This window comes from Anopheles nili, chromosome 2 (genome assembly GCF_943737925.1).
Source record: "Anopheles nili chromosome 2, idAnoNiliSN_F5_01, whole genome shotgun sequence".
NCBI classification, from domain to species: Eukaryota; Metazoa; Arthropoda; class Insecta; order Diptera; family Culicidae; genus Anopheles; species Anopheles nili.
Window position 1 is genome coordinate 22,587,270 of NC_071291.1, and position 24,402 is coordinate 22,611,671.

General features: G+C 49.8%; 2 protein-coding genes across 2 annotated transcripts in view; both read right to left on the reverse strand.

Annotated features, from left to right (window-relative positions):
* Nucleotides 1-6,197, reverse strand: part of LOC128721045 (uncharacterized) — a 73,995-nt gene extending 67,798 nt beyond the window's left edge. Inside the window, exons 1-2 of the mRNA XM_053814753.1 lie at nucleotides 6,068-6,197; nucleotides 3,083-4,682 (exon numbers count right to left, since the gene is read on the reverse strand). The gene's annotated coding sequence lies outside the window, so the exon portion shown is untranslated. The remainder of the gene's footprint in view (nucleotides 1-3,082; nucleotides 4,683-6,067) is intronic.
* A 1,788-nt stretch (nucleotides 6,198-7,985) lies between these two features.
* On the reverse strand, nucleotides 7,986-23,612 carry LOC128732064 (E3 ubiquitin-protein ligase MYLIP). Its single transcript, XM_053825229.1, has 4 exons — nucleotides 23,526-23,612; nucleotides 8,851-9,770; nucleotides 8,195-8,758; nucleotides 7,986-8,121 (listed from the first exon to the last, which is right to left on the reverse strand). The coding sequence occupies exons 1-4, from the start codon at nucleotides 23,610-23,612 to the stop codon at nucleotides 7,986-7,988; spliced, it is 1,707 nt and encodes a 568-aa protein (XP_053681204.1).
* Nucleotides 23,613-24,402: the final 790 nt, after the last annotated feature.

Consider the following 24,402-nt stretch of genomic DNA (forward strand, 5'->3'; position numbering starts at 1 on the left):
TTCTGGAAAACGCAGGCACACATCTAACCGCCCAGAGGCTCATTTTAAACACTCTTTTCTCAGGTTTTTCTTCATCTCATCCACCTTTCGGAAGATTCGCTCCACAGCGCCATGTGGCTCAAGAACCGTAGGCTAAAACGTGCCAACATTGGGTGTCTCGGATAGAAGCAACGATTCGACCAGCCGGTGGGGGAATCAATTGGCGCCCAATTTTTAGCATCAGTTTCCCTTCACAGGCGAATCATTTTCAGGAGCACCAGCGGTCAGTCTTTAAATCATCGTTCTCCAATTCCTTCTTCTACGCAGGCTCGTGTACCTTTACCGGCGACTTCCGCGAAGCAGAGACGGAGGAGAGAAGACACAATACCTTTTCCCCAAATCCCTACTTTCATCCCCCCCCCCCCCCCCTCTCACGCTGAGCCGACTTCTCACTTGTACCCTTATCGGATATTTAAAACCATTCCCGTGGCACCGGAATTATAGTCCCAGCGGCTCGAGCATAATCATTCGGTAAACCCATCACCAGCGCTAAGGGTGCGATCTCGAGAATGTTTAGATGCCCTCGGTGGGATTTAGGATGGGGGAAAGGGCACCTCGCGCCGATGCTCCTCACACGCCTCGACACGATCGCTCGCCTAATGATCGCCGCTTTCGCTCGCAGCTCATATAAAAAGCCTCAACTCATTCCACCCGCGAGAGGATCGCTTTCAATCCGACGCCTTCGTACCTTCTCAAACCGGGCGTTCAAGGAGGAGGAGGAGGACGAGAGCCCTGCACTACCTCTCTCTCTCGTACTCTTCCCCATATGCGAGGTGGTGGAGATTCATCTCGATGCTTATAGGCCTGGTTTCGTCTTCGGATCAGCGTCAGCAGTTTTGCTTCCTTTTTCTGATGCCGCTATGAAAATGATATCTTAAATGCTACCACGCCACCCACAACAGCTGAGGGAAAAAAAGGTATGCTCGGGAATGGGGAATCTAATACGCGGCTGCTGACGGCGTTCGGTTTACTAATAAGCATAAAATTCCAGTGCTTGCTTCTTCAGCACGAGCATCATTGATTTTTGGAACCGATTGCAGCAGCTCGGAACAAATGCTATACGCCGCATTTTTACTCTCATGAAACGACATTATTTGGCAGCGTTTTGTTTGCCGGGAAATTGGAAGGAAAACACGTTACCGCTACGGTAGGTATTAGTGCTTGGCCGAAGCACTCCCACGCGCACACACGAAGCTCACGAATGCATCCACCCACTCATGCAAACGTCCTCCCAGGGGGGGTTCTCGTCAATAAATCAGACACAGGCATCATAAAGCGGTACAGCAGAAAAAAGCAGACTCCCTTCAAGTCTATCTAAAAAGGCGCAACAGCACAACGTCTTCGTTTGCCGGGGGTTTGTGGTGTCTCTTCATCTGGGGGTGCAAAGGGCTTTTGCTGCATTCGTTTCGATTTGAGCAAAAGTAACGCTTAAAGAGCAATGGTGAATGGGTTTTATTTCACCCCCGCCCTCCGTGGGTTGGGCCCTTTCTCCGCAGGGCAAATGTTGCTGCCATGACCCTGGCCATTGCTACACACGCTGCGATTAACGGCGAACTGTTAAGCGAAGAATGCGTGAAAAGCAGCCAGGAAGAGGAGGCTGCATTTGAGAGCCCGTATGGTGAACATATTTTTAGGTCACCAAGAAAAGCTGGCTGATGGCGATCCAGAAAGAGAGATGCAAGATCAAATCAGGCAGCTATAAGGAACCGCTTCAGGAGCGTTTTAGCGGTGGTTTAGTCCAATAATGGGTCATTTTTGAAAGTATGATTTAACGACAATTTTACACAGATAATCTACAATCAATTCGTCAACCCATGTCGAAAACGGATGCTAGCAATAACATATCAATGAGAAAGGAAATGGCTTGAATGGCAGCCATGAGAAGCATTGGTTTAGCAAACTCCGTACAGGCACTAAAGTGTGGTAACCCATCCAAGCACCATCCCATTGGAATCTTTATGTAGGAATCATACAACATTCCACATTAAATTAAACGCCACCACAAGCGTAGGAAAGCACGCCAAAAACACCGCACGACCGTTGTTTAAATTTGCTACGTTTAAGGCTAGCGCTGGTAGAATAATTCTCCCCGGACATTCACCCCTCCTTCGGTGGCTTCTGCTTCTTTGTCTTCGTCAGACCGCGATGATGGAAAATGAGCAAGGATTGGCTGCCGGACGGACGGTTTTGGACATTACCAACCGTTTTCCCAAGTGGAATATTAGCATAGGGAAGGATGGATATTGATTTTGATTCGACAGCTAGACAATCCTTCTTTTGCACACCCTTCCAGAGTCAGCAACATAGGGTTTGTTTGAAAATTACATGTACAAAATATTCATGGATAATGTTTATGCTTGCTTTTCTTGTCTTTAAGAGTCAATCGTCTCCACAAAAATTACACTGTAGTTTGCAACAAACTATTTTCAACTGATTCACCATCAATTTTTTCAAACAGCCACCAGTTAGCTTTCCCCTTCTGACTGACTACTGCTCTTCCTGAGCTGATAACACGTGTTTGGCCTTGTCCGTTGAACCTACACGCGTGCACACCAACGTGGAGGGCATAAAAAACGGTTGAACGAAGAGTTTTGATTAGCACGAAAAGGGTTAAATAATAAGATGAAGGGTTTCGACACGGGTAGAGTGTGAGCATATGCTGTAAATGAGCTTGATGGAAGCGATAGTTGATCTCCACACGTGTCCATCATATTTCCGCCAGAGATAAAAGATCCTTCCACATAATTTCTCAGCGTTAGCCTGCATATTAGGACATCTGTTTTTCGTGAGGAGTTGTTTATAGAGCCCTAACCGGCCAAAAAGGATCTAATCGAAGGGTTGCGGGTTTGTTTCTTTGCATTACACTATTGCATCGGCTTTCCGCAACAACCGGATCCCGGATGTGCGTAATGCAACGCCTGAAATTACACCCTACCAAAAAACCTATCAACCTTAACACGCTGATAGTGAGAAGCAAGACGAAGAAGGAGCAAATAAAGACGAAAAAAACATCCAAATAATCCAAAAAAACAACGATGCTTACTTTGTTCCTATCCTAATGCTGTAGCGCGGCCGTGTTTGAGGGTGCCGTCTCCAGCAAGGCAGCGCACCACGGCCAACGACGACGACGGTGAATGGTTCCGGTGTTTCGAGGAAATGATGGTTCCACACTTCCTGGCACCGGTTGCTAGGAGTTAGGCGCTGCCAACGCGCGTGTTACGAGTATGCACGATCGAACGCCGTACGTCAAAAGCTATCGTCGTGTGCGATTGGCCGATGCAGGAGCCTTTATCATGTACACCCACTACACAACCGCGGCCAATACACGCGGGAGAAAGACGACAATGGGCGCCGTCGTGTGAGCGCAAACGGATTTCGTAAACTGGATGGGGCTTCTGCACCACACTACCAATACACACGGTGCGCAGCTGATGACGGCGATGACGATGATAATGCTGGTACCGATGACGCTGCGGACGAGCGCACATTCTTATCAATCATCACTTTCGCGACTACCATCATGATGGCACACGGACACACCGAACCCCACACACAATCGCACATACACACGCGCGCGCTTGCTCGCTAGCGGTGGGTGCTATCTTTTTATTTTCGGTAAACAATATTATACCGGTGCACATACAAAACACGGGCTAAACACACATACGCACGCACACGGCACGTACCCGTACAAAAATACACACACACACGCGCGCACACACACAAACACACAATGGCCAGCAGAGAAGGGCCACGGCCTACGACACTGCGGGGGATATATTTTGCCTTCACGTCGGGCCTGACTTCTTATTCTTATTCGATTGGAGGCTTCCGTTTGCTTTTTCTTTTTTTTTTATGCTTCCTCCTTCTTCTTTTTCTTGGCCACAGCTGGGTAAGCGAGACACGCACTCTCGATTTTTTAAAACTCTTTGCTCGCCAGTGTGCACGCCAGAATTAATTCCACCACTATCACGACACTAGCAGCTTGCTGTGATCGGTGTTGTTGATGCAGCTGTTGATGTTGCTACCGCTGCTGCTGCTGCTGCCACGATTATTGCACATCAGCCTCACCATCACCACCAGCGCCATGTTGGCCACCGACAAAGATGCGGCGCGTCACACTTGCTCCCCAGCACTCCACTGGGGCGGGCGGAGAAATGCGGCAAACTGCGACGCTGCGACTGATGTACCACTATTAGAGCCACTATTACTGCTGCTGCTGCTGCTGTTGATGTTGTTGACGGCTACCAACGCTTTTGCACGACAAGAAACCGGCACCAGGGGCAATGGTGACTACACACACCCAGCGCGCTGACGGCAAAACGATGGAACTGCACGGTCGATCGATGAAACACGCACGTGTAAACAAATACCACTGGGTTACAAAGATCTCGCACTACACACGCACGCACTTTACGCGTTCAGCACACACGGCTTTGGCGGCACGTCGCGCCGATGCCCTTTTCAGAGCGCCAGCCTCAGTCGGCATGCGGCTGGCGACCAAATGCGACGCAGTATAATTCCTTCGAAGCACTTCGTTTTTCTTTTTCCTTTTCCTTTTCTTTTCAAACTCCGAAATCAACTAGACCTCGTGCCGTCGAATGGTGCTCGGGAAACAATACATCATTCGTCGAGTGCACTACCTATGAATATAGAGTAGCAAATATAAAAGCACGCACAATTACTAGCCTCTACTACACCTCGATGGTGGTTAAGATCCGAAACCGGCGGTCAACTTTGACGTTTCCGCACCGTTCACTACGGGACTGGTTATGGATCCACTGTTATGGAGCCAAGTAGACAAACACATCAAGCGGATACAGATAGTCGATCACAGCGGGGAACCTTGCGGCACAATCGGGGTATTCGCGGCTGTTAGCATTTTCGCTCGCTAAGGTTACGATGTATTTTTACCGGAGCACAAGATCGGTATCAAACCATGAGGCGGCAGCACCTTACACAGCACACTATGATTTTCTACCGCCCGGAGAACCCGTACACAAGCGTACGTTAAGAGCAAATTCCCATGCAGTATCACATGATGGATGCACTGGTCTTTCCTGCACAGGAAGGGCGCAAACTGTGCGGGGAATGCGTAATTACGGTGCATCCGCCGAAACACTACAGTTCTGACAGCTCGAAACCCTCTCTCACCGGTTGAGTACAGTTACAGCTGTAAATAAAACAACATTCAAAAATCGAAAGATTAGTGGTGTTTTGCCATATCCGCAACTAATCGCAATTTTTGTGACGTCAACCCGACCCGATCCGTTCGGGGCCGGTCAGCACTCTATTTTACTTGAAATAGTAATGCGAAAAGGAGTGTTGTTGTTTGCCGCTGACAGAACAATGCTTGGCTGATGCCGATGACGGTATGTCAGCTAGATGACAGTTCTAAGCGCACCCATACAGCAATAAAATAATCATCCAGAGCAATCGGGAACAAGGACATCCTGCGCCCCAAAGGCGCTTCATCACACTTCTGCCACAATCGCGACCGTTTTCAGCCAACCGATTTGTGGACGCGTTCATGCCCCATTTAGCACGCCCTGTTTTTCCGCACGAGGATATGCTAATCCTGACCGAATCCGCAGTAATCCGCTTGTGGTTTTTGTTTTCCCCTTCCTCGCACCGTGACGTTTCAATAACGGCGTCCATCTTGAGAGCGCGATATGGCCTTCGAAAACACGACATTGCCCATGTGGATTAATTTTTGACATGCCACTACCCCTTCCCTTCCTCCTCCAACACCAACGGTGTCATGGTTCGGTTCCGTCGTCCTATGCAAAACACAAACCACCTCCCTAGGCACCGCCTTCCCTTCACCAGCCCGCACTTAACACGTCTACCGCGCACACTACCTCGCGACTGTACGGCAACGCAAGTGCGAAGTTAGCTGTTTCGCGTTTTGCAATGTTTTACATTTCCTACTGGTATACTAACTAGCTCTCCCCACCCAACCCCCACCATTGGCGCCCCATCGAGACACGACAGTCTTTCTTCCTGAATCGCCTTTTTTTGTCCCTACCGAGCAGCATGATTCCAGCGCCCCACCGACTTCCCGTCTGGGGCCAGCAGCGTTACACGTCGAGCCAAAGCACACACCACCCGAAACGTCACTCGGCGAACCGGACCGGACCAATCGAACCCGCTTTGCACGACGGAACGAATAATGGACTGGCTGGTTGGCGTTTTCAGATGGCGGCGACGGCGGCTGTGTATGCGTGTGAACGTGGACGACCGTGCCGTTCGGAAAGAATCTTCCGCTGTTTCATCACTTCCCTGCGCGGGTTTTCACCGCCTGAATTGCTCACCTCGTGCAGAACCACCGGAAAAATGCACACTCCACGTTGCACAGTACACTGGGCGGGGGCCACTCGTGCGCGAACCTTGCAAAGTCAGTCGCGAAATCCGCATTTGTTACGTTGCGTTGCTGTTACGATCCCCTCCGTGGGAGCCGCCGTGCAGGGCTTGTCAAAAGTCGACACGAGCCGCTCCTGCCCGTGGGCGACCGCTACGTTTGCGACGATTTTTCGGCCCTAACCTTTAGCGCCCTTCCGCAAACGAACGCACGACCCTGGCGGCTGGGTGGATTGTCCTTTTAGCAGTTGATTCCAGGCACAGTTCAGGAAAACGGAAAATGGGAGAACAAACCGAAACCGCGACCACGGACGAAACGATTCCTTCGCTCTTTCGCACAGCGAGTTTCGGCTTTCTTTCAACTTAGCGCGGTCATCAAGCGAATCGGTCGAGCAGGACGGTGCAACCGGGCGACCACGTGTGAGACAGAGAGACCAGCACATTGGTGTTCCCAGGCGTCCGCTAGAGGTCGCTTTGAAGCCGAAAAATCTCGCGTGTGTGTGCGTGACGGCGACCGATTTCGCCCGCGGAATGAGACAGCGTCGAGCGAAATCTGCTCGTTATTCGAATGTTATTTTGACAGGTGTCAGCTTTTCGAAATAGGACGACGTGCCAGTTTGAATTAAGCGCTGAAATTAAATCAAACTACGCACGAAGGTACCCTCTTGGGATCTTCTCAACATTCAACTGCACTTTCTTTATAATGAAACACAGAACACACCCATGTAAAATAACAGAAACATCTTGCGTAGAAGCTTCGGAGGAAGCATTTATGTCTGACTGTTTTTATTGTATTTAGGTAAGCTGGATAATGCCATCATTTTTATTTGCGCCTTTCACTTCTTAGAAGAATCGGCCGTAATCAACTATTAATATCTTACACGTGGTAATCAATATATACCTGATACAATCGACAGGAAGTATAGATATGTTAGCATGATAACCCCATCGAAAACGAGTTACATGTGTATTACTTGCAAGCTGCTTTACTGACTGATTAATTGGTAAAGTGTCTACCGTAAGAATGACGACAAACAAAAATACTTAACATTAATACTACTAACGGATCGCTGGTTTATAGAAGGTCCTCGAACTAAACGCTGTAGCGACAGATTTTTCCGCGCGAAACTGTAAAATTGTAATCGTACAGGCGTAAAAAACTGAATATTTTGTTTCGGACTCCCGAAAATCTAGTTAGAAAAAACGTAAAAGTATCACTGATGTTAAAATTAACAAAAAGAAATAAACTTAACAGCTTACAAGCTAAAATCTAGTGCACCTTTCTTCGCCAGCTTCGTTTAGCACAACTAGTGGTAATTTTAAAGTATTGCATTGATTCACTGACTATGTATCTTTTCCTGATTTGCACTTCGTACTTCTATCATTTCTTTGCTCCAAATTCTTCGTTAAGTCTTCCGAAACCTTTCCACATCAGTACCATTAACAAATAATATCACCAATTCGCTTATCTAGCAAATACATCTACCGTGAGGCACGATTTTCTCACGGTTTCTTAGGCAAAGTGTACCAGCATAGACGGTACATTCATTTACTGTTAAAGCCTCGCATACACCTTCTTCATTACGCTACTGCTTACGAGGCTCAGCTCCATCAGCCACCATTTCACCTCCCAGCCTTGATTCATATCCTTGCAGCAGTGGAGGCAGAAAGATTTTGATTATGTTCTCGATGTTTCCCCGACACAATGGACAGCGGTCGCATCTGTGGATAGAGATAAAAGCACACGATATATTAAATTACGCACCGCACGCTGCAGCATTATTTGCACACTTACTTTTCAGCACAAGCCCTACAGGTAGTCATGTGACGACAGGGCAAGAAAGCGGTGTCGATCTCACCGTCCGCACATATCGGACAAGTGATCGCATCCTTAATCCGCTCGTTCACTATCCGATCGATCTGACCAGACTCGTCCTGTCGCGATCGGATCGCTTCCTCGAAGCGATCAAGAACCGCGGCCGGAGATTCCGCTTGCTCGTCGGCCACGGAGCAGATCTCGATGCCACGGGCGTGTAGTGTCCTCCGGGCCGCATCGTACACCTCCCGGCAGGTGCGCTCAATGTCGAACACGTAGCGCTTGCCCAGCTTTGTGTCCTCGTTGAACATCGACACGATCGTGCCTTTGAGATCACGTATAAACTGCGTCGTAACATTAGGCCGCACCGTTTCGCACGAATAGAACTCGTGCTTCTCCGTAATCGCCCGGTACAAGGAGGTCGCGGTCCGGTTGTTTGGTAGCTTCAGCTCTACGTTCGTTTCCTCGTGATTTTCGTTCATGTGCGTCAACCGGAAGGAGCGCTTGATGGATTTGGCTGCCTTCACAGCAGAGAATGGAACGCTACAACATGAGAAAAACCGTCTTTAAGTTAAGCACCATTCGAAGATGTCCTGCCACCCAACCAGCGGTGCTGAATGGCGCCATTAACTTACCTATACTTTTCGTCGTCCTTCGCGATCGCCAACCCATTAGGGCTGACGCTGATTCTGCAAACCACCGCCGGTTCCGCGATTGTTACACCCTCAAATATTTCCTCCCCATAACCAACCAGCTTGCAAATTTCCTTCAACAGCCAGTACTGCGCGAACGTAGGCGTCATCTGAATGCGGGACAGTTTCTCGTGCTCTTGTGCGATCAGCTGATGGAAGTTGCTCGGTTGCGGTACCATTTCCGCCGGTCGATCTTCCTCCACAACCTCAAACGCTGGCCGGAGCGCACCGTATCGGTGGTAAATGTTCTTTGGTGTCCTGCTGTCGACCGTTTCGTCCTCGGGAATGCAAGTGACTCCCAAACACGAAGTTCCTCTAACCGTACCATCCTCCACATGGCTGCTCGCAGGCGATCCGACACTTCCACCGCTCTGTGAGCTAACGCTTCCCCGTTTACCATCGATTTCGGAACATTTGCGCTTGGAAGGACGCCGAAGGGCCTGAGACGATGGTCGCCGTTCCGGGGACGAGTTCACCGATGGGTACGGAGGAGAAAGCGCGGTTGGAACCTTAGCCGGATCGTACTTGTATCCATCCGCCTGCAGCAGTAAAGCCGCTAGATAGGCGGCATTGGTCCAGCTCGAAGGACGCACGTGGCCATCGAACAGCTCCTGGCGGGCCTGCATGAAGAACAAACTGCGCACTGTGTTCTGAAGGATCAGGTGCGGTGGAACCCAGAACTTGACGCGTAGCGAGAACACGATCGGGTGTGTCCGATCGTTCGTGTACAGGTGCAGTGGATTGCGTAAGTTGATCCACTGTTTTGCGAAACCCTCGTCAACATCTGCCACGTTGTCACCGTCACGTACGGGAATCAAACCGAAGTATTCCGTCTCACAGATGATGCCAAGATCGGAGCATACCTACAAAAGGACACGAAGAAAGGGAAACGCGTTGTAACGGGTTAGTATAAAATCACACGAAAAAGAAACACACCATAAGTTATGCAATATCGTACTCGAATGGTGCGACTTCGCGTTCGGGATGAATCATTATCAGGTTCTGTGTGCCATCAGCACAAAGAACCCTTTCAAGCGATCGCGCCCGTGTTCAAAGATCCGTCGTGGGGATGAATGTTTCCCTTTATCATACATTCACCCCCAACGATACCAGACGACGCAATAATCGAGGGGCTTTGTTCTATGGAGCCTTCTACCCCCAACCCGGGTTGCTGGCCATGTCCATTATTCGATCGTGTATCTTCCCCATTTACAAACCACTTTCCATCCCCTACCCAGACACGCCGTCGTACTTGTTATCACACCTCGGCGGGCAATTAGTACCGGGGGTCGTTCGTACACATTTTCCTTATCAAACTCCGTCGAAACTACCCACTCCGGGGCCGTGTACAACTCTCGAACGCGAGGCTTCACAAATAAGCACACAACGGAACGTCGCCGCCCGTTGGGGACAAACATTTGTCCGGCCGCCATTTTAGGTTCGATCGAAAATGATGGCGAACCGTAGAGTGGCACAGGGCAAAAGGGAGAGGGGGGGGGGGGGGCGGTTCCGTTCGCGTCTGAAGTGGGGACAAATATTTGGTGACGCTTATCTGTGTTGTAGAACTTACATAAAACGGTTCAACCACGGTTGTCTCCAGGTGGCTCCCTTTTCGTTGTGCTTTATCTGCGAGCACAGCCGAAGGGGAGATCATATTAATTCTCAGCCTGTTTTCTCTCTAACTACATCGATAGTGCTCGATCGTAGATTGTGTTCAAATATTTAATAAGAAAGAAAACTACAAAAAACAGATGCACGCCTTGGTGTCGTCGAAAATATTTGACGTTATCGACCACCTTTATTGGCCACCCGTATGATACCACGAGCGATGCACGATCGAGGTGTGCACTACTACACCACCGTCAAATTCAAGTTCTTGACAGTTGACACGATCAACTCCCGATCGCGAGAGCATCCAGCCAAAATCGATGCGACGCTACGTATGCGTCTGCCTACACATCCGTACGTGGGGGGCTTATGTTTACGAAACAGCGGTCTCGCGTGGGTTTCGCTTTTTCGAACGGAACATCGAAAAAGAAACACTCCCCGTGAGCGCACCATTTAAATAAAACCCGTTCCACACGCTGGAAACGCATTTATTTTTATGCGTACCGGTTTTTGTTAGTAGAACCATGGCGCCCGACGACGACGGGTTTTTGGCGCGATCGATAATCCAAGTGGAAGGGTGTTTGCTTTAGTTTGTCCTTCCCAGGTGGAGCAGTTTTAACCAAACACCGCCCGCCAGGATGCCTGATGCACCGAGCGAGTGTGTGTGTAAAATGGTGCCCACAGGGGCACACTTTTGGGGGTGAGAAGAGCCCAACACCCTTCGGGAGACGGAAATGCTACGCCACCATTTGCTTGGATACCGCTTCCATCACGTGGGATGACCTACATTTGGTTGGAGCCCTACACGAGAGAGGCTCGAGGGCCAAGGGATGTAAGATTTATGGCAATTTATTTCCCCCTTCATTAGGCAACGGTTTCAACGAGCTCCATCGATTTGCTTTGCATTGCTTCTGTCCGTTCACGGGGCTCAAGTGTCTGGTCTCGGGCTGGTGTACGAGCATCTGAACAAACAGTGAACACCCTGCGGATGGAGCTTATTAGGCGATAAAGTAATAAAGAAAATGTGCTTCCTTCCGAGACGCGCATAAATATGAAAGTTCGCTTTGACAATCTTGGGACATCGGAGGGTGAGTTAAAGAAGAAGAAGAAAATTAAAACCACCGCCTCTTGAGACTACCAGGCCACTTCAGCACACACACACACACACCACACCGTGCGCTTCTTTCCTTTACGATCGTTCATCGCGGACCACGAACAAAATGCCGGTTGGACTTTGGACCGCGAGTTTTGTTTTCATAGTGTGCCTTTACGCCGTGTCCCTTTGTCTCTCTCTCTACCTAACCACTTTTTTTCTCACCTTCCAACCCCAAATGTGGGCGACGGTGTGTACGGGCACTAAGCAAAAAAGAGAGAGAGAAAAAAAATAACCACCCTCCTACAACCCTTCGCATTTTAAGGGTGCGTGTTTGTCGTGCACTCTTTGTGCAACACAATTGTAGCTTCTTGGGGCGTTGGTGAACCTGCGGCTGGGGCGATGTTTACCTTATTTAAACGAAACGAGCTTATCAGTCGATAACGAAAAAGTACTCCACCGGGCGAGTTCACAGTCGAACAATCGCTTTACCCACAAAAAAAACCGCTCGCTTTATTATCTAGAGCTTTAAATTGCCCTCTCTAAACAAACGGCCACACACACAATCGGTTGTCTCGAGGACCTGTATCGGAACAGACAACGTCAAGTGGTGTTTTTTGTTTTATGGTGATGAAAGAAGAACCAACCCGCCTCAAGCACCATTTGTGCACGTTAACCAGCCAGCAATTGCTGAGCTGGCGTTTCGTATTTAATCCCTACAGGGCGATGGTTCCAGACGGTTAGGATCACGGGAAATTAGAGTAAGAAAGGGAGGGGGATACAAAACGTTCACCAAAAACCCTCTTGACGAGTGTGCTTTTGATTGTGCGGACGCCTACGTGATACGGAGGGATGTTCAATGTCAGCGTCCATTTTGGTGCCACCTGTGACATTGGCTTGCGCAAGAATTAATACGCGTCCTTCAGCGCGATCATCTCTCCATTTGACACCCCTGCTGTCAAGGTAAAACGGCGAGAAGCAGGTTTTAGCCGGTGTTATCGAGTCGATCGAGTCAATTTTGGCAGTTGACAGAATGATCGTTGATCAGCGATCATGAACTCTATTACCTTTATATAGTAGCGTTTTTGTTGCGTATTATTGGCACAATATGTAATACATTTCATTTGCCGATGGTATTGCTATTTGCTAAAATAAATATCTTTTCTATAATTTGAGCCGTCCCTTTTTGCTCTTCAATCTTCAATCAGGTGCTGCCGGCGTTCGAGTAATGCATAGGCCCGGTTCGTGTTCTTCAAAACTACGAAAACACCGTGGACTTTGCACGGTTGTGCGAACGGCGAACGGTGTTTTGGACTTTGGACCCGGCGAAACAGCCATCAACGCGCGTACGGTGAGAGCGGATGGTGGGATTTCGAGTTACGCGCACCTCCCCCTCTCCCCATACACACACACACACATTGGCCAGTGCACGCATCGCGGCACCTGAACCAGAGCCCAATTTGTCGCACACATTTGCGACCGTATTTGGGAATGTTGGGCCCGCTTGCACCGTCGAAATGGAACCGGGACCAGTAGTAGAGATCGAGAGTTGCATCGACACATGGTGATCTCTCCCAGGTGGAGATCACACACGACAAACACACAACGAAACGAACAAATACAACAAATGTAAAAAAAAGGTAACAGCAAAAGCAACTATGCAACACGCGCGACATGCGTCTATCCGCGAGGATCGCGATCGTGAAAAGATCTTTGGACGGGTTTCACGCACACAGAGACGCCCGCGAACAGCAACAAAAAAACGCGTCCGGATTAGCTGCAGAAAGCGCTACCACACGCTACAATACCGGCGGATTGACCGTCGGGGTTTGATTGGAGCTTACGCATACCGGCTTACCGGAATGGGGCACGAAACGCACGGGGCGCACTGTTGCTAGGCGACCCGGCTCTTAAACTAGCCCCTACCTCCCCCAATCGATGGGCGAAAGAGCAATAAAAGAGAGAAAGAAAGGAGAGAACATGCGTTACGCGCCGAAAGCGGCACACCGGCACAACGAAAAGGAAGAGAAAATCGCTCAAAGTCCATCAGTCAGTCCGCAGCCGTGTCATCAATCAAGCGCACTCGATCGGCGATGACATCATCGCTGGAACTCACCACACAGCATCCGAATGCACCCACCCACACAACTCACACACGATCATATGGGCCAGCGCACGTGTCTGCTGCAAGGGAACGCGCTCAATTAGGGAGCTGGGATCGCTATCCGATTCGTTGGTTGCGATCGTGACCTGCAGGCCGGTTAGTAGTTAGATTCTTTTGTCTCTTTTTTGTTCGGTCACTCGCCGGATAAGTAAGCTCAAAGTCCACCCGACGGTGTTGCTGCGGCTTGTGAGTTGGTAACGTGTGCGAGGGCGTTCAGTTCACCCGTGCCGTTGACATCGTCCTAATTGAAGGTTACCCATGGGGTTTCTGGCAGCTGTTTGCAATGTCATCATCGGGGAGCAGCGTCGCTGTCTCTTGGCCCCCCATCATAAAAACGAGCGTTTTTCTTCGATTGTTTTGTTCTGGTTTCATTTTTTCACACGAAATTATATGTCAAACACCCAAATGAAGCAACGGCAGCTTCGTGTTCGACGTTTTGCGGGTGTCCGGGATTGTGGTAAACTTATCAAGCATCGAAACAATGACTCCATGCCGATGGCGCATTCTAGGCACCATATTGGGCTCCAGTAAACTCTTTAAGGGTGTCTCTACTGCAGTGGCGCAAAAGGCGGAAAAAGCGAACGAGGCACGCTTGTAGCCAGAAAGGCTTGGCTTGTTTGTTTCCCGTCCAACCGGTGCAGCTAAAGAGTTTAACGATTTAACAATTCTACCATTAGAAATGCAAATCCCCTTCCTTCCCGGCGCTTCTTGGCATACTAACACTAGAGCAAAACGTCCCGGGGTGGATACCTTAATGTCGAAACCGCTCGGTACGTGAACGTCGTGCTTTGAATAATCAATGCCTAGCTGCTGCTGCTGCAGAAGTCCGTCGCTTCAGCAAAACATGCCTGCTGCATGCCGTGAACCTCTAACAACCCTCCAAACACCCAATGGGGCAGCTGAAGCTAGGTTAAATGCTAAACTGTTATTCAAATCAGCTCGGAACCGTACTCGAGAGCACGGACGGAGCAGCGATAAACTACTTATTTAGACGGTTTTGCGGAATCAGATTAAGAGATAGCTTGAATTTAAGTTTGATACTAAAGATTGCTTTTCATTCGAGCTTGTGTTCTTTTGTGCGAGTGAAATGGTGAAAATTATCCACAGCTCGTTCCCCGATGAGCTAACAGAAAAAAAAACCGCTTAGCAACGATTTTCGCGCGAGCACGTTTCGGGCGGCATGACGAACCAAAACACGTGTAGCGCGAGAGAGCGAGTCACGCATCGAGAGCACGCGTTCGAGAGATGGGGTGGGGTTTTAAAAAAGCCTCGATCAAAGTCCACCGAACAAGTGAAGGTGCGATACAACTAGCAAAGCCCTAGCACGTTCGACCGAGTCTCGAATCTCGATGTGTACACAGGGTGGGGGTTTTGTTCGAAGATCCACCGGAAGGCTTTTCCGTTGGCTTTTCCATGCCCTTATCGCGACACCCAAAACTGGCTCCGGTTTGCGAAGGATTAGCGACTCACACTCGGCCGCACGGACTCATCCGGATCGATTTGCACAAAATGCGACCGGATTATGCGAGCTTGGGAAATGTTCGAGTCAAGTCATCGTCCTTCTGTGTTAGAGTTTATTCATCAGAGCATGCACCACCACGGCAGCCCTTTTGCACGATAATCTTATCGGGCTGGTAACTAAGGGCTTTATTGGCGCGAAATCGGGTGAAGGTGAGGCAGAAATAGAAGAAGAAGAAAGAAACAACCCCCACAGGATCAGTGCAAGTCTCGTGTCACGATCGGGTCACGCGTACTCGGAACAGGCGGCCGCTGAGGTACCGATAAGCGGCGTGGTGGGGACAGATTTGAATTTGTTTATTTTGTTTGCGAAGAGAGTGTAAATGAGCGTTAATTAAAAGCAAATCGGACACGGACGAACGGAGGCTTTGGAACGTGGATTAGGGCGCCTAATTAGTGTGGGGACAGGTGTGTGCGCTACGAAATCCTCGCTGAAATGAAGCTTCTTTTCTAGGAATTGCGAGGCCAAGTGAAGGAAATTGAAAATTAATCCCCGGCGTTGAGAGCCCCCCTTTGCAAAGCGGGCCCTCAGGGAAACACACATTTATTCCATTGCTCATCGTCGATAATTGGATCGGCGCATTTAGCACAGCGCCCAGAATGTTCCCACCATTTTTTCTCGCCCATATATCGCACCGTGCACCCTCGAGAATGTATTCAGTCGATCGAGATCGTGCCGGGAGTCACGTAACGCATACGTCAAAAGCCTATGCCGCGAGAGCTGGTGAAGCTCTTGCACTGCATTTACGGTGCGTTGCGCACACACACACACATACCTGCACTGTGTATCCTTCACTTGATCCGCCACGAAAGCTCGTACTCGATCGCGTCAATAAGAGAGGCGATTTTTCGTGACCTTTTTGTGCGGGAAAAGGTCGAAGAGCATTTGTTCCTTCCTTTTGGATAGAATGGAATATTGTCTCTTCTCGCCCATTTAACAAACAAACCGGTTTCCGGAAGACTGTAAGCGGGCGGGTTCGTGTGATCCAACAGTTGGCCTACTAGCGTAGCATACACACACACACACGCGAGCGGCGGCTTTCAATTCGTATGGCAACGAATGCATTACGGTTTCTACGAAACAGCAAAATTTTAGTTTACTCCTTTTTAGTTAAAAAAACGCAATTGCCGAGCTAACGAGGAAAAGGCGCGCTCGTGTTTTTGGTCAAATTAGCTGCGGTTATTTTGACACCATTTTCCGGTGGAAATAACGACCGATTGGGCAGAAATTTGAAACCTTTGTAACATGCGCGCCAGCACCTACCACCCAGAAAGGTGCCGAGGAAGCGGCTTTTTTATCGTTCAGCATTGAAAAGGTTTCAATTGCAATGTGCATTGCGTATGATTTTTACATTTCTTTTTTCCAATATTTTTAAACAGACAGTCGAAGGCAATGCGTCTGTTTTACCTTTATGATGACGCGTGAAATCACAGACATCGGATAATTTTCGTAATAAGAAGGAAACGCCAATAGTGGCATGCTGGGAAAGAAACAAATGGCGAACCTTATGAGCTCTCTCCTTATGGTAATTGTCAAACAAAAAAAAACACCGCCACCCACCCATATATGGAAATATCTCGCGATCGTTAAATCCCCCTAGCGGCCTGCAAATGTCACCGAAGCAGATATAAAGAATATTATTATTTTTGTACCAAAAACGTCACCATGGAGGCAGCTTCCTCGAAAAAAAACACGCAAAAGTGTCTAAGTATGCTAAGTTGCAGCTTCCACCCCATCGAAGTGAGCGGGTTTTTTTTATCACGAGCTGCATCTGCTGCAGTCTCTCGCATGCTCAGTCTCTCTCTCTCGCTCTTCGTTAAGTCACTTCATTCGGCACCCAACGAAGCGCCAATTCCGCTTCCCACCAAACCCCTCCCCCCCTGTTGAGCCCTTTACACGCCCCCCACACTTCCCCACAATGTGTGCGTGGTTTTTCCTACCTTCGCTTTGGGCCCCTTTTTGTTTTGTTTGCTTGCGTGTATCGCCGGCCACCCGACACTCTCCCCACCCCACCCCTCGTATAGGGTGGGACGGAGGGGGGAAGTGCACGTTTTTTTCGCACGTTTCCCCAACGGCCAACATACCGGCGTATACCGCGCGTGTGTATGTTTCTCGGCCATTTGTTGGTGCTATCCTTTACTTGCCATTTTTTTTTATCTTCTTTTCCTTCGATCGCGTACTCTCTCTCTCTCTCTCTCGCTCTCTCTTGAAGCAGTGAGCGAGAACGAGGCTATCCGTACAGCGAGCACATGGTCGGCGAGTGATCTCCGTGCCGGGTCCAAAGTCCGCAAGTTACCCCCTCTCCCCAAACCACCACGATCCTCAGGCCACCCTCTTTGCGGCCAACCCCCCAGCAGCAACAGCAGCAGCATTGCTCGCGTAGCAACACACTGGGCGTTCGGCCAGGAGGAGTGCGTTTTTTTTCTTTCCTTTTTTCGCTTTACGATACCATCTCCCTCTGACGGGTTGCATTCGTTTCCCGCACGCGAAATGAAGTTGGGCGTCGCGCATTTTGCCGGCTCTCGAGTGCACACGTTCATATGCGGGGAATATGTTGTTAATTTTGTTCTATCATATGGCGTTTTGGAATCTGCGTGAGAGTGAAATTCATCGCGCCTGATCAAGCCAACGATCGGTCTTTTTTTGTGGGTGACGCACTTGCTCGATTTTCTTAAGGATAACAGGATCAACCAGCTGTAATCTGATCCGCATTTCCCTGTGATTTGGTTCTTTCACAAACGTTAACACACTCACGCATCGCTCTCTGTACGATCGCCATCCATCCGGCAACGGGCCATTCTTTACGATAATGCGATTGTGTCCATTTTCCCAACCCAAAAAGACAGCTTTTCCTTCATACTTCACCTCTCTCTCTCCCCTCCCTTGTGAGGTGCCAAAGTCCAAGACCATGTGTGTGTGTGTGGGGAAAACCACGCCGGACACGGACTTTTCGCGGATCGCACCAATACAGCACACAACCACCCACCCAAGGTACACAAAAGGGAGCTGAAGTGGGTACGGGTGGGACACGGAATGGGATAAAAATAAAACGTTATTTTTACATCACTTTTACACCGATCCGATCGCGCACTTCGTCGAGCCGATTTAAAATGCGCGCCTCGCGATCACAGGATCATTCAGAAAGCGCCATCAACATGCGCTCACACAACAATCGCCACGACTTCTCATTGTTGCTGCATTGTTGCAGCATAAATGGTGGTGGGCCCCTCATTGGTTTTGCGAATGGGAAACGAAACTGTTCGCTTCACTTTCGAACGCATGGGAAGAACCCCGTCAAAAGTTTGATTGGCGCCATTTTGGAGCTATTTCGCGAACAACCCCCTCGAAAAAGGGGTTGACGCGGTTTCTATGTCAGCAGCACGGTCTAAAAAAGAAACAGAAAAAAAGGATAGCAAACCCACCCCACACAGTGGTGGCGTTTTTCGGTCAATCAACCCACCGTGGCAGTTCATCTTGGCTGTATTGGTAGACGGGTATCGATCGAGATCGCTCAAATACACCTCACCGAAGGACTCGTTCTCAAAACGACCAAACGACAAGGGATGCATTGAAGCACACGTTCTATTGGGGAAAAAAACCACCCACCGCAGTGGCGCCTTCCCTGACCCAGACAAACCCATAATCACATCCCCCCACGGGGTGGTGATCCAATTGGCAATGGTTTTGCCCCAACCAGAGGGCTTTTTTTTGTACCGTTACAGGAAGCAGGGAAATGAGAGCTGGAAAAACCCCAACTAGCAAAACAAACGCCAACGGGTCGTTGGAAATGGATACCGTGTGCGGGTTAATTTCCCGTTGCAAACGCTGTCTCCTTCTTCAGCAGCAACAAGGGTGACTAACAGAGCGACGCTGTAAGTGCATCGATTCAATTTAATTTACCACCACCGCGTATGTTGTCCAGCCCTGCCTCCGATTGCCGGAGCGAATGCCGAGGACCCCAGGAGGTGGTCCCGAGTCGAGAGGTTTTATGTGGAAACATAAAAATAAGTGCCACCGCAAACCACCCAACCGTCGATAAGCTCATTTAAAACCGCACGGTCGGAACCTCCTTTCCCTGGTGAAGGAATGAAGACTTACAGAACACGAGCCAGCCCGACGCTTCGACGTGATGTCCTGACGGTGCCTTGGAACCACGGGCAACTTGGGTTGCAATCAAAACCACCCATCAATTCCTGGCAAAAGTTTGTGCCGCAAAAAGACAAACTTTGAGCGCGTGTTATGTCAGCATTTGGTGCAAGTGGCGCAGACGTAACGAGGCGCTTTTTGGGCTTTGTTACGGGGTATTTGTTACAAGCAATGTGTTCTTGCTGCCATGTTCTTGCAAAGGTTAGAAACAACGACCAGATCTAGCAGTCGTCCCTGGGGCACGGAATTGTTCTACGAGTCCACCAACGACGTACTCATTAGCGAGTAAAATGAAACGCACTGGTTGAGGGGGTGCAACTGAAGCACCGAAGTAGAAGGTAAAAACAGAAGCCTACCGCTCTCGAGGTTAGCTAATCAATTCCAACCGGCGCTTGGAGGCATTGGACGAACTTCCTGTCTCGGTGGTTAGTCATCGTACGTGCACAAGTAGAATTCAGACTACGGTCAGTAATCAGTAATAAACCTAGCTGGCTTAAGGGCAACCCCCGTAGGTAGTAGTTCTCGATCAACTTCCTGCCAGTTTTGGTGGAAACGGTGAAACAAAGCACTCAAGATGGCGGCGAGGTTCGCAAGCGTTCGATCAGGAAAAAAGGGCGCTAATTATCAACACAAACTGAGTAGCCGCACCATTCGAGACAACAAAGAAATGCGTGCGTGTGGACGTACACCAGTATCTGAGAAGTTTTAATTCTGAACGTTCTGAATCATAAACACGAGCCTTTCATCAGTAAACCGGCGACTCTTTGGCCTATCGCAGCGGAATAAAAACAATACGATCACCAACACACAACGTCACTCGAGGGACTCTGCCGGGGGTGCGAATTTTTGCTATTTTCTTCGTCCGCTTCGGTTGCTTTGTGCGTGTGTGCGTGCGTGTGTGCGTTTGCACTCCCAATCCGTCGCCAATTGCCACCGGGGTTTTTTTTTCTTCTTTTAATGCGCAGTAGGCGACAATCACCTTCGCGATAACGATTCACCTCTCTTTTACACACACGCACACACGCCGACCTCTTCTTAAGGGTATGAGGGTGGTTTTATACCCTCGACATAAACCCCAATCGGCCGGTCCTAAGATGGTCACCACGTGGTTTATCAGCGGCCACAATCGGACCGGTGTTTATGGGAGATGATTCTCAAGGCCGCCCCCCTTTTTCGCAGGATACGATCGTCAGCGGGGGCGAAAAATCAAAACACCCAGTACCAGCCCCCTTGTATTCTTGTAAATATTTTTCCTCGCCCCACCAGCAGCATGAAAGAGTGATAAAGATAGTACCGAAATTCCCCGACACGCGGCCAATTTGCAAAAAAATGTCTCCCAAGTGCGTTTGGCCCTGCCTTATCGCGAACCCGGCAAAACCGGCGATAATAATATTTACCAAACCCACCCAGGAACTAGGCCGAGAGGCGAAAAGAGGGTGACACGATACGTTTTTTTTTTCGCCAACTCGTGTGGACACAAATTTTTCCCACTCGCATCCTCCCGGGCGACTTCTAGCGATCCTTCCCCAGGCTAAGATTGACTCAACCAATTCGCCGCCACTGGCCCGGTTTGCATTGTGTTGTGCGCTTTATTTATTTACTCTAGCATCCACCGAACGGCGACCACGCAAACGGTAGCCCACAAAGAAAACCGAACCTCAACTCCGGTAGCTATATTTACGTTGATTATTCGCTAGATTCAATTTATCACGCAACACGCGGCCCAACGGGACAAACAAGCGGGCGAGCGATTGCGAAGAACAAGGGCCCATTACGATGTGCCCATTCATGAAAAGGGCGCAACCCGGTCCCTCCCCCCCGGGGTCACGGACCTCTGTTTTACGATGTGTTTTTCGTTCGCAAAAATCAAGCACGAATTTTTGTTTATGTGCTGTTTGTTTTTTTCCCCGCCTCCTTGCAGAGGACTTTCGTACGACGCACATTTAGCACTGCGTCGCCAATTTAAAACCTGCCCTAATTAAGGACACTGGCCCACCCTCTTCACAGGACACATCGTGGTGTTTTTGGGGGCCGAAAAATTGTTCACCAAAAAAAAAAAGGCACGCATGAGATAATTTTCGCGCCTTCCCACTAACGGAGCGTCGATTGGACGACGGCGGGTTTTGCGTCACTTCGAGACCATCTTGGGAGGCCGACAAGGGTTGTAAATTGACACCCCTCCTTTCCCCAAACCCGCCCCGGGAGGATGGGCTTATCACCAATCTGTTGCCGGTGCCGTTCATTCGGTGGAAGCAATGTCGCTCCAAACAGGGGCTATTATCGTGAGCATGATTAATTTATAGTTGGCTCGTTCTACGGTCCATCACGGCTCCGTGCGGGGAGGGTTTGTATGCAAAAGCGAAAGTGATTGCTGGCGAGAATGGTTCCCTGTTGGCCGGAAGTGATTCATGTGCATGCTCCCTTGCATGTGCGATAACCTTTTTTGGACGTGCAGCACCAGGACACGGGCGGATGGATCCTTATCAAGAACGGGCACTCAGAGGAACAGCTGTTTGTGACAAAATTCTCGTCAACTCACTTGCTTAGGTGGTTTCTTGCGCTTGCAATCCAAGTAGGCAGGTTTACAAAGGTACCGCCGTCACGGGAAAGGGCCACCCACGTTACGTTGTGCGTGCGGTTAATTACGAGGAAAAAAAACCCCGCTGAACACAAAGTAACAACCCGATGCGGTTCAGCTGAGAGTGCTGTGTCATAAACGCACACACACCCTCGCATCAGGAATCACCCTTACCTTTACCCTGATGCCAGCCACCCACCGGAAAGCAACGGAAAGGTCGGCAAGGGTTGCGGCCTTCGCGGTTCATGCGATAAAGTCGGCGGGGTTGCGGATTTTTTTTTATACGACAGCTTCTAATCGAGCGCAAGATTATGCGGCCCCGCGAAAGACCCTTAAAAGGGGCACTCTATTCACCGAACTGGTGCGGATTCGGCTGGAGGGCAACAGCCGGTGGTCAACTTGTTGCTATGTTCGCGTAAACCCGCTGGTGCTGATGATAAGCACCGTACAGCACAGTTCGCCAGCTAATCTAAGCCGGGCTCCTAATTGGCGGACTCGAAAGGAACGCGACTGGACACCGCAAAGGACACCCTCCGGGGCGAATTGAACCGGTTGCCAACGGAATATCCTTGCGCCGTAACAAAATGCCCTTTTTTTTGTCCACTGCTGGTTGCAGTTCCGGTTGACGTTTGGGAGCAAACAGGAATTTATGACACCCTCGCCGGGACACGACAGCAATGTACGTTTATGAGGCCCCCCTGGATTAGGGCCGACCTTCGCAGTGGTGCATCTAAAACGATACAAACAACCTGCGGCTGCTGGAGCTTAGAAACGATAAGAAGCGCTCGTTCGCAAGGAAACACCCACACACCAACACCTTAAGCAAGCATATTTACTAAACCCTTCGGCACATCGCGTTACACAACACGAGATTGTCGCGAAATTATTGTTTGCTTCAGCGAGCCTGCAAATAGAGAACCAAGCGCAAATAGTGCCAGAGAGCGTTCACGTGGCCCGAAGATGCATCTCAAATTGCATCATCCGTTGGTCGCGACCCTTTTTTCACCCTCCTTTCGGGAGCATTTACCCCAAAATTCCCGCGCACGAGTCAAGGGACCAAAACACAAGCACGACACACTCACGCGCACGCAGTGACTAATTTTAGTGACCTCTGGCGGTGGGGTGGTGGTGTGTGATAGCCGACTTTTCGAATGCCAAACGCTAGTCAAAGGGAGAGAACGGGCCCTTTCGTCCTGCTTCCTGCAATCCTTTTGTTCCCTTGCATCGCACCGCAGTTGCAATAAGCGCACGGTTGCATCATTTGCATCATCATCGACGGTTCCTGCGAAACAAAAAAATCTCGCAACCACCACCACACACACACACGCGCTAGACAATCGGGCGCCCATCAATCAGCTGGGCGAGAGGTTTGCCCTTTTCTCTCGATGAGGGTGGGGGTTATGCTTTTGCACGCGACCAGACACACTGTTCTGTTGCTCGCTCGCACACACGACGTGCATCGACTCCAGCCGAGCGAGGGTGACAAAGCGCACAAATGGCGACGGCTTACCTTTTCGAGGCACTCCTGGCTGTTCTTTTTTGGATCGCACTGTACCGCGGACGTCGTCCCGTTGGGGAGATTCACCAGGCACCACATTGTTGCGTGGGTGTGTGTGCGTTTTTGTGGACGTTTTCTAATCCTCGGACTAGTATCGAACTGGTTTACGACTTCACTCTGCGCGCTTCACGGAGAGATGACGCTCATGGGTCACTTTCGATCTTTTTTTGCACACTTTTCCCCTGCCCGAATGTTTCGCAACCACGAAACGCTACCAACAAGTATATCCGTATGCTTTAACACTTCCGCTCGTGGCGGGTTTATGCCGCACAATGTGTGTACGTTTGCGTTTGTTTTCGTCCTACGCGTTTGATTCCTATGTCACCACCGTTCGTACACTAGCCGCACTTGGACCGCACCACATCCGAAAGGATCGAGCCGTGGAAAGGATTGCCACCGGCACACCGCACGGGATGCGTTTGCGTTGTGATAGCGCACAGTCGTAGGAACACATATCCCTAGCACTGACGCTCGCTCGCTTGTCGTTTGTTTTTCCGCGTGGGAGTGAATAAGGTAGACGTCGCGGTCGCACACCTGTTTTGTGAATATGCCGTTCCAGTGTCGGCCGCTTGGTTCCGTTCGCTGCAAGCTCTTGTTTGAAACGAAAACTCGAAAACTCTGTGGCTTCTGTAGAGGAGGCCAACACTTGTATTACGATATGTGCGCGCGATGTGAACGCGAGAGCGCGAAATGCCAGATTTACACTTGCGGCGAGTCGTGTTCCGCGCGAGAGCGAACTTCCCCTATCCATTGGCGGTGTATACACTGCGGTCGGTGCAAAGCACCGTTTCGTTAATTGTCAAATCGTTTTATGTAGAAGAATTATGTT

What these genes read in the sequence shown, in the direction of transcription:
- LOC128732064 (XM_053825229.1), bottom strand. Translation starts at nt 23,612, where the DNA reads ATGTGGTGCCTGGTGAATCTCCCCAACGGGACGACGTCCGCGGTACAG. An exon ending in GCCAGGAGTGCCTCGAAAAG is followed by an intron (nt 9,771 to 23,525) that starts GTAAGCCGTCGC and finishes GTCCTTTTGTAG; the next exon opens with GTATGCTCCGATCTTGGCAT. An exon ending in TGTAGGGCTTGTGCTGAAAA is followed by an intron (nt 8,122 to 8,194) that starts GTAAGTGTGCAA and finishes CTCTATCCACAG; the next exon opens with ATGCGACCGCTGTCCATTGT.